This window comes from Amblyomma mixtum, chromosome 5 (assembly GCF_055824585.1).
Source record: "Amblyomma mixtum isolate Tamu chromosome 5, ASM5582458v1, whole genome shotgun sequence".
NCBI classification, from domain to species: domain Eukaryota; kingdom Metazoa; phylum Arthropoda; class Arachnida; order Ixodida; family Ixodidae; genus Amblyomma; species Amblyomma mixtum.
In genome coordinates, this window is record NC_143016.1 from 126340926 (window position 1) to 126353286 (window position 12361).

At 52.4% G+C, this 12361-nt stretch overlaps 1 protein-coding gene and 1 pseudogene across 1 annotated transcript; one reads left to right on the plus strand and one right to left on the minus strand.

The window, feature by feature from the left end:
• The first annotated feature begins 269 nt into the window (after positions 1-269).
• Positions 270-10521, plus strand: LOC149343648 (uncharacterized; annotated as a pseudogene).
• On the minus strand, positions 411-6286 carry LOC149343649 (uncharacterized). The gene is made up of 2 exons (XM_089542785.1): positions 5471-6286; positions 411-437 (listed from the first exon to the last, which is right to left on the minus strand). The coding sequence occupies exons 1-2, from the start codon at positions 6251-6253 to the stop codon at positions 411-413; spliced, it is 810 nt and encodes a 269-aa protein (XP_089398911.1). The 5' UTR covers positions 6254-6286.
• Positions 10522-12361: the final 1840 nt, after the last annotated feature.

Below are 12361 nucleotides of genomic sequence, written 5' to 3' on the forward strand. Positions count from 1 at the left end.
GCGTAGCAACAAGCGTGCTCGGCGGTCGTCGAACAGACTGCTCGCCGCTGTCGGCCGTGCTCTTTTTAAAGCTGATAGCGATCCTTCGAAATAAAGCGTGGAAGGTTCTAGAACTTTCTGGCACAAAGTAGAATCGGCTCCGCCTGCATGCGATCAATCGAGATAATTCTAGGCGCGTGTTGCGTCACAAACGAAGCGATAAAGCGGCGTGCTGGCAGCCTTGAAGCATTAACAAATAAACACAACAAACAAACGCTACAAAGATTCGCGGCAATATGAGGCAGAAGTCGAAGGAGAACGATGGGAGGAAAAAGAGAGATCGCTATAAGACAGATGAGCGCAGTTTGCAGGCCGTTTACAAACGCTTTTTCCTGCATTTTTCGTGTGCCATGGATAAGGGCGTAATTATTCTACTTGCCCGGCGTAAGCAGCGTGTGCTGGAATGCATAGTTTTAGGAACGGTTGTGGGGTTACTGGCACGGTTCGGACCCTGAACTCAGGGCCAACGCCACTCCGCTAGCTCGACCACACCTGTGGCCGCGAAGAACAACACCTCCGAGGAATAAGCCCGCAGGCAAGAGCTTTAATTGGGATCTCCCAATGGTTTTCCTCGGTCGCGCGCAGGCAGCAGCAGCAGGCAACAGGCACAGGACACAGGCACAGGAGACAGGCACAGAGCAGTTCAGGTCACCTGGGCCGCCGCTGATGTCGCGTCCGCTCTCTCTCAAGGCTCGCTGTCAACTCTCCCTCCGACTGTGTCCCGTGCGCGCGGCCCGTGCGGCCGCCGAAACCGAGAGGGGTGGGTAAGGAGGGCTGCCCACGTGACGACGCGTAGTCGCGGGCGCCTCCCCTCCGCTCCCTCCGCCGCTGCGCCTAGTCGGGGGCCGCCAGAGGAAGAGCCGCGGTAGGCCACGAGAGAGAGAAGGGTGCATCTGGCGGGCGAGGGGCAACATGGAACCCCACACCCTCCCTCTCTCAATAGTGACCTCCACCCGCTGAATCGAACTCGGCGGATCAGCAGGTCCATGCCGCCTTTCCGGAGACTGGGCCCCGGGACGGTAGCTCTGCGCCTGGGGCGCGGGCCAGACCAGGATGGCGCCCGCGAAAGCCGGCCTGCTCCGCATTCAGGCCGCCCATCGTCATCTCGCCCCGCGCTGCTCCGGAACCGCCACCGATGCCCCGCGCGATGGTGTGGGGGCGAAGTTCGGCGTCTCGATCCCCGGCCGCGCGCCGCTCTCCGTGCCGTCGTTGAAGCCAGGGCCGTAAATCAGGGCAGCCGGAGGGGGCTCGGCTCCACCGAGCGGGCGTCTTGCAGTGCTCCGGGTACAGGAACTACACCGGCTTGTGTATCCACACAGGCAGGGTGGGCACGAGACCTCTCGCACCAGGCTTTGCCGTGGTCGGCATGGGTCACATTCGGCGATCTCGCCCAGTTCGGATATTGTGACGTCGGGGGCAAGGACCTCCTTGCATTAGGCCCACCGTGCGCGATCTCGCGCGTCTGGCGTTCCTTCGCCGTTTGCTCGATCTCGAGCTGTTTTGGCCAACCGACGCCGCCGTGTGCGTGATCTCACGTTTTCGGCATTCTCCCGTTGCCCCAGCGAGCTCGCTGGCTTCGGGTATTATAGCGATGCCTGTAGAGATCTCTCTGGGCTTCGCTCGCCTCTGCGCAATCTTGCGCGGGTGGCGTTTCTGCTTCCACAGCAACCTCCCTCTGGAAGTACTGTTTCAGCTCTCCCACGTGAATGGGTCCGCTGATTCGGCCCGATCTCGGGTCTTTCAGCCGGTAGTTGAGCCGCGAAAGCTTCTCAGCGATCAGGAAGGGTCCCACCCATTTGGGCGCTAGACTGGCCGCGAAACCTGCGGTTGCATCGCTGAGTGCGTGATTGCGCTTGAGAACGAGGTCTCCCATCTGAAAGTCCACGTCTCTGTGTGCGCGATCATAAGTGGCCTTTTGACTTGCCCTGGCCTTCGCGCGGCTGCGGTTCGCCTCCTTAATGGCATTTGCCAAACGCTCGCGCAATCGCCTTGCGTAGTCGTCAACATCTGCCGTGACTTCGCGGACACTCTCCGACCCTTCCATGAGAATTGTGTCCATAGGCGTGTTCAGCTCTCTGCCAAACATGAGAAAAGCCGGCGTGAAGCCGCTCGAGCGATTTGTGCTCGTGCGCAGAGCGAAGGAGATGGCGTCCAAGTGCTCGTCCCAATCATTGTGCGATCTCGCATATGCGCCCAGGAGCGGCTTGATATCTCGATTTCGGCGCTCGCTCACATTGGACTGGGGATGGTAGCACGTGGTTTTCTGCTGCCGGACACCCATTGCTGCACACGTATCACGGAAAACTTTCGATGTGAAATACGTGGCATTGTCAGTGATCAGCCGCTTTGGGAAGCCGTAGCGGCAAAACACTTCACACAGCTTTGCCAGGATCTCCCGGGCAGTCGCTTTTCGCAGCGGGTACAATTCAGCGATCCCACTGAAGTGACACGTGACTACCAGCACGTATTTGTACCCTCGTTTGCTGCGTGGCAGCGGCCCCATCAAATCGCACGCCAGGATCTCCCAGGGTTTGGTGCTTATGACGGGTTGGAGTAAGCCGGGTGCCTTTCCACCTCTAGGCTTTCTCTCTTGGCATACGTGGCATGTTCGTACATATCTACATACGTCAGCCTTCATTCCCGGCCAGGTAGCAAACCGACAAAGCTTCTGCCATGCCTTTGGAGCGCTCCCGTGACCGTCTGCGTCGTGATAGTGCCGCATAGCGGCGCGCCGCAGTTTGCGCGGAATAACGGCTTTGAAACTCTCATCCGAGGCCTCTTTGCCTGGCACGTATTTTAGCAAAGCTCCATCACGGTCCAGCAGGAAGTTCTCCAACTCACTCGCCGCAATACCAGCGACACTAGAGTTAGCGCCAACCACACTACCAGTGGCTTCACAGCGCAATTTGGCCTGACTCGTCGGAGTGTCTGTCTCTTCACTAAGACTATTGATCAACTCCTGACAGAATGAGTCTTCCTGCTGAGCCTTGACAAGCTCTTCTCTGCTGAACGCAACCTCGAGAGGGATCCCCGCTCCAACGAGGTGCACGTGCTCTCGGGGCTTCGAAAACGGGGCACTACCCGCAACGAGCTCCTTCCGCAGAGGGGGAGACAGTTGTCACTCTGCCTCCTCCTCGTCCTGGCCGGCCGGTTGGGTGTCAGTGACCGGCGCCCGTGACAGCGCATCGGCGACTACATTTGCAGTGCCTTTGCGGTAACGCACTTCGAACTCGAAGCGTTGCAGTGTCAGGGCCCATCGCGCAAGCCTCCCGCTGGGCTCACGCAGGCGTTTCAGCCAGGTTAAGGCCATATGGTCGGTCTCGACCGTGAACTTTGTTCCCTCTACGTACATCTCGAATCTTCGAAGTGCGTAGATGATGGCCAGGCATTCCTTTTCTGTCGCTGAGTAATTGCGTTCTGCCGGCGTCAGGGCGCGGCTCGCAAATGCCACAGGTAGGAGTTCATGCCCCTCCATCTGAAGGAGTACTGCTCCCACCCCGATATCACAGGCATCTGTCTGGATAACAAATGGGCGGTTCAGGTCGGGCAGCTTCAAAGCCGCCGTCTCAGCGATAGCGTGCGAGAGCTGATGAAAGCTCTTTTCCTGCTCGTCTCCCCATATCCACGGAGAAGACTTTCTTAGCAATCTTGCCAAGGGCGCTTGCAGTCGCACACAGTTAGGAATGAAATGGCGATAGTATCCCACCATGCCAAGATAACGGCGAACACCGCTCACATCTTTAGGCGCAGGAAACTCCAGGATCCCCCGAAGCTTCTCTGGATCAGGAGACACCTGTCCCCGTTTTACTCGATATCCAAGCAAGCTCACCTGAGCCTGGCAGATTTGCACCTTTGCGGGATTGAGCGTGATGCCAGCCGCCCTGAGATTTCCCAGGACATCTCTCAGGTGATCGAGGTGCTCCTAGAAAGTTTGAGAGTAGACGATCACATCGTCCAGGTATGCGAGAGCGTGATGCCATCTGGCGTCTCCGAGTACACGGTCCATCAGCCTTTGGAATGTGCTCGGAGCTCCGGACAAACCGAAAGGCATTCTCGTGAAGTGAAACAGACCTCTGTGACACGTGAAGGCCGTTTTGCACTCATCGCCCGGTCGCATTTCGACCTGCAGGTACCCTTTGCTTGCGTCAAGAATCGAGAAGAACTTAGCGCCACCGAGATTTGAGACGATCTCGTCTATTCTCGGGAAGGGGTACGCATCTTTCTTTGTGACCGCATTCAGCCGCCGATAGTCAACGCACAAGCGCCACGTGCGATCTTTCTTCGGCACAAGAACCACTGGGAACCCCCAGGGATTGGAAGAGCGGCATATGAGACCAGCATCGAGCAACTTCCTGGAGCGCCTCGTCGATAGCTTGCCGTCTGGCAGCACTGACGGGCCTTGGGTTACATTTCCAGGGCAGCGCGTCACTCGTATCTATGCGGTGCTGCACCAAACTAGTGCACCCCGGCTGGTCCGTGAATATCTCGTCAAAGTCATCCAACAACGACAAGAGGCGGTCACGTTCGAGCTGTGTCAGCGCACCGGCATCCGCCAGTAAGTTGTGCATTTTCACCCCCGATCTCGGAGGAAAACGGTGCTGACAGGCCGCCGCTGCCGATCTCGGCATTGGGCGGGGAAACCCGCTGTCTCTTAGCTCGCCGACATCTGTCGGTACAGCCTGCTTTCCCTTCTCTGACCTCGGAGAGGGCGCATTGAAGCGGGCCGCTGGTGCCGATCCCGGCAGTTGGCGGTGCGGGCTTTGCTCGTGGGAGGTATTTCGCTCCTCCGCGGGCGTGTCGGCCGTGCGTTCTGACAACGATCTCGTTGCAGTCGGCGGGTCGACAAAGGGCCTCAGTGGGGCGCACGGGTTCTCCCGATATCCGCCACGGGCGATGTCTACAACCAGTCCAGTTTTCGCCAAGAACTCTCGGCCTAGAATAACTGGCACTGTGAGACCAGGCAGGTGAACAAAACGCATTCTGCGCACACGCTGATCCCAGCGCACTGCGAGGCGAAAGTCACCACAGGACCGCACTTCTCCGCTAGCTAGCTGGAGTGGCGTCCTTCGCTGTCGCAACCGAACGGATCTCCGCCGGAGCTGGGAAACGACCTCGTCTCCTATTAGCGAGATGCTTGCCCCCGTGTCCAGCAACGCCTTAAAGGTTCTCCCCGCAACTGCGAGGTCCATGAAAGGCGCAGGCGTGTTAGTTGGTTCTCCAACTTTGAACGCGGACGTGACGGGGATGGGCTCCCGAGCGTTGGTAGCCTCCGCCGGTGCTGCTACCGGCGGCCTGCCTCGTTTTCCGATCTCGAGGGGCAGTTTCTGGCTATGTGACCACTCTGGCCACAATTAAAGCAGCGCACAGATCTCCATGCTTCTCGCTGCGACGCTCGGGGGGTCTCAGTGGCACCTCGGCCATCCAGCCGTACACGGATCTCCGTGGGTGCTTTCTGAGCAGGTGTGGGCTTTTGTCGCGGTACCCCGCAGATCTCCGGGGGTTGTGTATCAGCACTCCGCAGCCCGTACCTGTAGGGATCCAGAGCACGATCCGATATTTCGAACGGCATCCGCTCGTTCGTGAACGCACCTGCCGTGGGAGTGATCTCACCCCTTACCGCTGCAACGCCGCTCCAGGCACACCTTGGCTCGAGGCACTCCTCAGCCGGCGGTGGGGGCCGGTATTTACGGGCCGCTGAGATTTGAGCCTGGACTCGGCGCGCTTCAATGGCAAGCTCGTTCATATCGCTGCATCTGCAGCCCCTCAAGTAGAGGGAAAATGTCGGATGGCTCTGCCGGATGACACGTTCCACTCGCTCCGAACTCGGAGCTCCTGGGTCTGCATATTCATACAGCTCTTGCATCGCTCGTACGAACTCGACAAGCGATTCATCCGGGGCCTGTGTCCGCAGTTCAAGCTCTCGTCGCATACGCAGCTTGTAATCGTATGGAAGGAACTCCTCCCTGAACAAGCGTCGAAAATCAGCCATGTTGCCTGCTGTGTGGCCAACCAACTGGTACCACCGGGCGGCTTGATCAACGAGTGCGACGGGGAGAACTCGTCTCAGAATCTCGCTCTCGCTCAGGTCACTCGCTAGCTCGTACCGGCGCAGGGCCAGCAGAAAGTCATTCGCACTTTGCTTGTCGCTGTAGCCACTATAGTTCGGTATCGGCACTCCGATCCGAGGGCCGGGCGAGCGCGCTAATTGCAACATCTGCTGCAAAGCGTTTGCGAGGACGTTTGCGATGTTCTCTCCCTTTGCCGGACACACTGCGCGCTCTTCAGCCACCTGGCTGGGTGCGCGTCCCACATTTGCGGGCGTAGTTAGAGCGGGGCCAACTGGCCAGCTTTTGTTGCCTTCGCCAACTGGCGGTGGCTTGTAGTGGTGCTCGGGACCTCCCGGACCAAGTTGCGCTGCGTCACCCTCTGCCATAGGGCGGGGAGCGCGGCCCGCATCTGCGGGCGTTGACGCAGTTAGACCACCTGGTCTGAATGCGTGCGCAGGAGTTGAAAGGAGCGAGTAGCCGACGCCAACTGGCAATGGCTCTACGAGCAGTCCAGGATCTCCTGGGTGGAAACTCGGTTTGCGAACCGCATCTGCGGACGCGCCTGAGACATAGCGGAGCGTTTGGAAGCCACTGACACCTGACTTTGGCTTTCCTTGCTGGCCGGGATCTCCCAGCGCGCAACCAGTTGCGCGACCCGCATCTGCGGGAGCGCCTGGGGACACGTTCAGCAGAACGGAACTCCTGTAGCCACAGCCATCTGGCTGCTCCAGCTCGGAGTATTCACCAGGAACTCCTGGCGCAATAATTCGGGCGCCAGCCGCGCCTGCGGCTTCATGCATAGCGCCCGACGGACCTTGCGCTACCGCATCCGCGGTCGGTTTAGATGTGGCCACGGAAACGATGCTCGAGATCTCCCGTGCTTCGCCGCATACATCAGCCAACATCATTAGGTCCGGCAGCCCGTAGCGCGGGCTGGTCATGCTATTCTTCGTGAGCTAGCACCCCACCTGGAACTCCAGAGGGGCCCCACGCGGTATAGTAACGCGCAAATTGGCACGTAATCACGCTTTCCGCGAAGTGCACTCTGCTTCATTTACGAATTCAGATAAATGCAGCCTGCGTTAATCGTGTAAATAATGCGCAAGCAGTATCCTGTACAGCCTCCTTGATTTATAAAAACTACGGAGAATGTTTACTACCCTTGCGTCAGTGCGAAAACATAGATTTTTGCTACAAATATTCATACCCTTGACCTATTTCAGACAGCGCCAACATTGGCGAACTTCACGTTCATGAGGAAACTTGCCGCGCGATTGACAGTTGCTTGGTACTATTGAAAATCCGGAAGGCTGTGCATAGAGCAACCGACGTTTACTCGTTCCCGACACTATTGGGACTAGTGGCCCAAAAATGGAGCGAAAACACCACCGGACGCATTGATGTGCCTTCGGTTGCTTTTGTATGAGACTTCATGCACAAAACAGTATTTTAATGACACATTTTACATATATTAAAACTAGCTTCACTGTGCGCTATATGTGCTTTTTTTTCGGGAGGAGGGCCAGCACAGTGCACAATAAGCTCCCAAAGCGAGCAAGTGATGGTTGTTGCCAGCCACGTCTCAACACGTGCTGGAAACGAAACTGATTCTGATAGGGGTATTGGCCTCTTAACCGTTGCAAGTTTGCCTGTGGTAAGACTTTTGCAGCCAATGGTCGATGGACAAAGTGATATGGAGTTGCACTACGCATGTAGGGCACTTTCCATGTTGTAGGAGGAGAGCAATCCTCTCCTGATATTCCTTTGATGACAGCGGCAGTGTGCACTGTCGCAAGTCACGCTGTTTCAATTTTTTTTATTGCCTTTAATCTACTGTGATGTAGGGTTCAGCTACAAAACCTCATTTAATACAACACTGTTTAAAACTGCCGTACATGGGGTTGGCTGAATGTGCAGATCAAGGCTGCATTGGTTAACAATGCAAAAGGATGACCTGCTCCAACCGAAGGCATTTGTCTTGGTGGTGTGCATGCAGGTAAGCGATATGTTGTTTTTCTGTAGTGAAAAAACGCGAGTCAACCATCGGACACTGATGTAGCAACCTTGTTCCGTGCTGCAACCTGAGCTGCATTCATTATAATATTTTCACCTGCTTATTTCGTGTTTTTGAGCCCGGTTCGGCATTCCTTCATCACTTTAAACGAATGTCAACTTTAATGCAGTTTCACTATGCATGCCCTCCACAAACATTTTCATATTTGTATGAAAATTTGTATGCACTTGTAGATGATGGTGCTTGAGGGATAAGCTAACAACATTCTCGTTTTGAATAATGCTGCAGCTCGCCTATGTGCAATGCTCGAAATACTATTGGAATTTGACTGCTAGTTTGAAGCAAATTGTGTTTTAGAGGTTTTACTTGAGGAGTGTTTTTTTATTTCAGACCAAAATCTGTTTACAAGCACAATGCTCGAGGACCCATAGGCAGAGGCTAGTTTCGGGTCCATCACAATATTGTATATTTTAAATGGGGCACGCGAAGACGACACATTGCGTTCATAAAGTAGAAGTCACATTTTCAACAATTTATAGATAAACAAAAGTAAGCGTGCACAATACACATCCCCACAAAAGGGAAAACAATATAGCATAACTTCTCATATTCATCAGAAACGTTTTCAAACATTGCACAAAGTTCGTTTTCAGTTTAATATCATCACGTATACCATACCAAATGAAAATTCTACTTAACTCTATTAGTCTTTGCCCGTAACTATTGCGACACACTGGTAAGTTGAAATTTGGTACTAGCCACCCTAGTTTCCCTTTTAGGTTTTATAAATATGCTATGCCTTTTCTGTAGCACTAAATCTGGTTGCCTACAGACGTGCTTATTAGTACAGACTGAAAAGTAGCACTAGTGGCAGGAGTGTGTACACAAACTCTGCAGTAATAATTATAGAGGTAGCATCAACATTAAAATTTTGTTGCACAACACAACACTGAATTGTCCCTTGTGCATACTTTATTTGTACAATGCACTATATTAAATAAACAGAAAGGAAATAGCAATACTAGCTACAAGAATGTCACTGCCAATGTAACACAACCACACTGCAACAGTTTGCAGTGACTTTCTGATTCAGGACTTCTATAATGAGAAACGAGAAATAACAGCTTTGTACACTAGCTTACATGCACCCATTATAGGCTGTGGCACAGGCTGCAGTATTTTTCACTTTTCTTGTATGCCCCATATTAGCATTGGTATGGCATATGTGCGGCTAAGGAGGTTGACAGTAATTATAAGGAAACCTTCGAAAAAAAACACAGGACGAAAGGGAGAAACACACAAGTGCTAAGTAGGAAATGTGCTAAAACTAAAAAATAATAAAATCCACTGAAAGAACAAAAAATGGCTGAGGCTTAACTTGGTTAAGCCTGGAGAATGCGAAGCATCATCGTGTCGCGTAATTTGGAGGCGCACAACCACAGCGACGGCGCGAGGTGGGCCCCCGTTTCTCCACTGTCGTGACGTCATCGTGTCACGTGGTGTGACGTCATGTATCACGTGATTTGGAGGCGCATAACCACGGTGAAGGGCTGAAGTGGTAGCTAAATTAGTATGCTTCGCATAAAAAGGCGAAGGCGCAGCATTAAAGAATAACCACATGTGTAAAAACTCTTCGCCAGCACGACTATCAATGACATATTAGCAGAAAAAAAAGAAAAGTGAGGCCATGAGGCATAGCTCAGAGCAAATTCCGAGAAATCTAACAGTCCAAAACAGAACACTTAAACCGTGGTCCCAAGATGCAGTGGCAGTTATTTGAAGCTGAAAAGGGCAACTGATGCCTTACTTATTTCTAAGGAACATTATAAAGCTTTCGTTATAATGTCTGTTTACTAACTGACCAAACAGTTGGCACGATTGAGGTAGCAAGGTTATGTATTGTTAGCTAGATTTATTTGTCCCACTAAATTTTACTTTTTGTCTACTACAGGCGAAGTCTAGGAAGCTCCTCCTTTCGAGCCTCAGTCATCAATGGCTGCTGTTGGCACAAGTGCGGCAGCTCCAGAAGCAACTGAGCAGGAGAGCGGTGCCTTTCATACAGCTGTGCAACATGCCGATGCTCCGAGCAATGCTGCAGCAGGCTGCAGCAGTGATACAGTTGCTTCTGGAGCTGACGCTTGCACTGCTGCAGCAGCAGTGGCCACTGGCGACGGTGGCAAGGCTCTAAGAGGATGGATGGCCCTTTAGGAGAGGTCTCTGGCCGATGAAAATGACGTCAGAGCCTCTCTACTTCGAGAGGAGCATGCAGTGCGCCTCCAGCTGATGCGGGAGGATCATCAGAGTATTCTCGAGGAACGGAGAGAAAAAAAAATGCTTGACATTAAAAAAAAACTAGAAATCGAGATTATCGTTTAAATAAACGTTGAAGAGCTTCGGAGGCTATGAGAGGCACCAAAATAAACAGTGACTATGACTGAATGACACTGGAATGCTGTCTGAATGCTCGGACAAATATTATGTGGCAAATCCACATAATGACACTTTATTTGCACATGTATGGTTTTAAGTACAAACATGCAGCCCCGTCGCCACATTGCATGCAGGAGGCATGGTACTCCTCCTCCAGCTGCTATGGCTATATGGTGCTAGTGGGTCTTTGTATTGAAACAGTAATTCATTCGTGGAAGTATGCATTGCTGTATGCTACAAATCTGGCTCCTCTTGGAACGAAAATCCTCCCCTGGCACGGCTTGCAAAACCAATCTTTGCTCATGGCAAAGTCAACAACATAAATGCACAAAGGCCAATATTGCTCTCTGGTAGTTCCATTATCTATGCTATGTCGTGTAACCTAAGGCCCCGCAGCTAGTGCCTCCTACACAAGAATCTAAACCCTCAATGCAATGCCACAACATGCCACTATGCTGAAGTAATTTATTCCACGAAAACATGGGCACCACATTTTTGCGACAACCTGCACAAGGATTGGAAAAGACTGTTAAGAAGCATACGTCACCAAACACTTGCTGATGTCACTCATGTTCTGCTATTTTCAACCTCCAAAGCCTGTAACAATTTCAAGAGATGCGAGTTATCGTCGAGTGGAATCAGTACTAATCCAAGAACGCGGGCGCAACTGCAGATTTAAGCTGTGGCAGCCAACGAGTACCTGCAGGTACAAATAAAAAAATGCTAGTCTACGTGTTTGAATGTGAATAATTTCACTAAAAATCTTCCAAGCTAGAAGTAACTACCTTGTCATATCACCAACCATTCGTTGAACCCAAAAACAAAATGTCGCAAAGACTACAAGGGTCATAAATATTCTTTCAGTGGTCAACCATGACTGTGACTCATGTCAAGGCAGCTAACAAACACCAAGTGCATTTGACTCAAGAACAGACTGTTGAGTGCAACTACTTGCGGACAGATTGTGTAGCTTCTGCAAGAGCTGCAGGAGTTTACTGTACTACCATTACCTTTACACTGGGAAATTCAAGATGGTCACGGGTCACAAACTGTATGTTGGTGCGTTCCACCACGACACAGCATTGCCTGCACTCCTCTTGGCACATATGCTGCAGTGGACTTTGCTTCTATCGCAGTGCCAGTTACTGCCCGTTATGCACCATTGTCGCAAGAGATTGAGCTAGAAGAGGCGTATGAATCATGAATCATTTCAGACCTAATGAATCAACCTTTTTCGCTGTACCTTGACAACTACCAACCAACTTCCACTTTGAACGCAGACAAGAGATAGCGACAATGCACTACCAACCGCTTACACATTAGTTCTCTGAAAAGAAGGCTCCAGTTCAACAGTTGAAGGATTGGCCATTCTACACCATCTTGAAACCAAACCAAATAAAAACAATACACTCATCGCTTCTTTTGAACTCAACACCAGCCAAAAAGAAGTGCACCATTTAATAACTGATTCGTAACACACATTCCTTGACAAGACAAAAAACACAACTTTGCAGTGATAACACAAACTGATCTCCCCACTGCGGTTGCTCAGTGGTTATGGCGCCCGGCTGCTCACTCAACACAGGTGGGTTTGATCCCAGCAAGACTCCAGAGGCCCGTGTACTGTGCGATGTCAGTGCACGGTAAAGAACCCCAGGTGGTCGAAATTTCCAGAACCCTTCACTACGGCGTTCCTCATAGCCCGAGTCGCCTTGGGACGTTAAACCACCACAAACCAAACCAAACATGCGTGTCAGCAAGGACACCGAGGCAGCAGCTCTTCAATCAATGGACTGAGCTCCACTAATATCCTCAGCAGCAGGCTCACGGA

Coding starts and splice junctions, on each gene's coding strand:
- LOC149343649 (XM_089542785.1), bottom strand. CDS start 6,253: ATGTTGCAATTAGCGCGCTCGCCCGGCCCTCGGATCGGAGTGCCGATA. Junction 438..5,470: donor AAGCACCCACGGAGATCCGT/GTACGGCTGGAT, acceptor TATGCATTCCAG/CACACGCTGCTTACGCCGGG.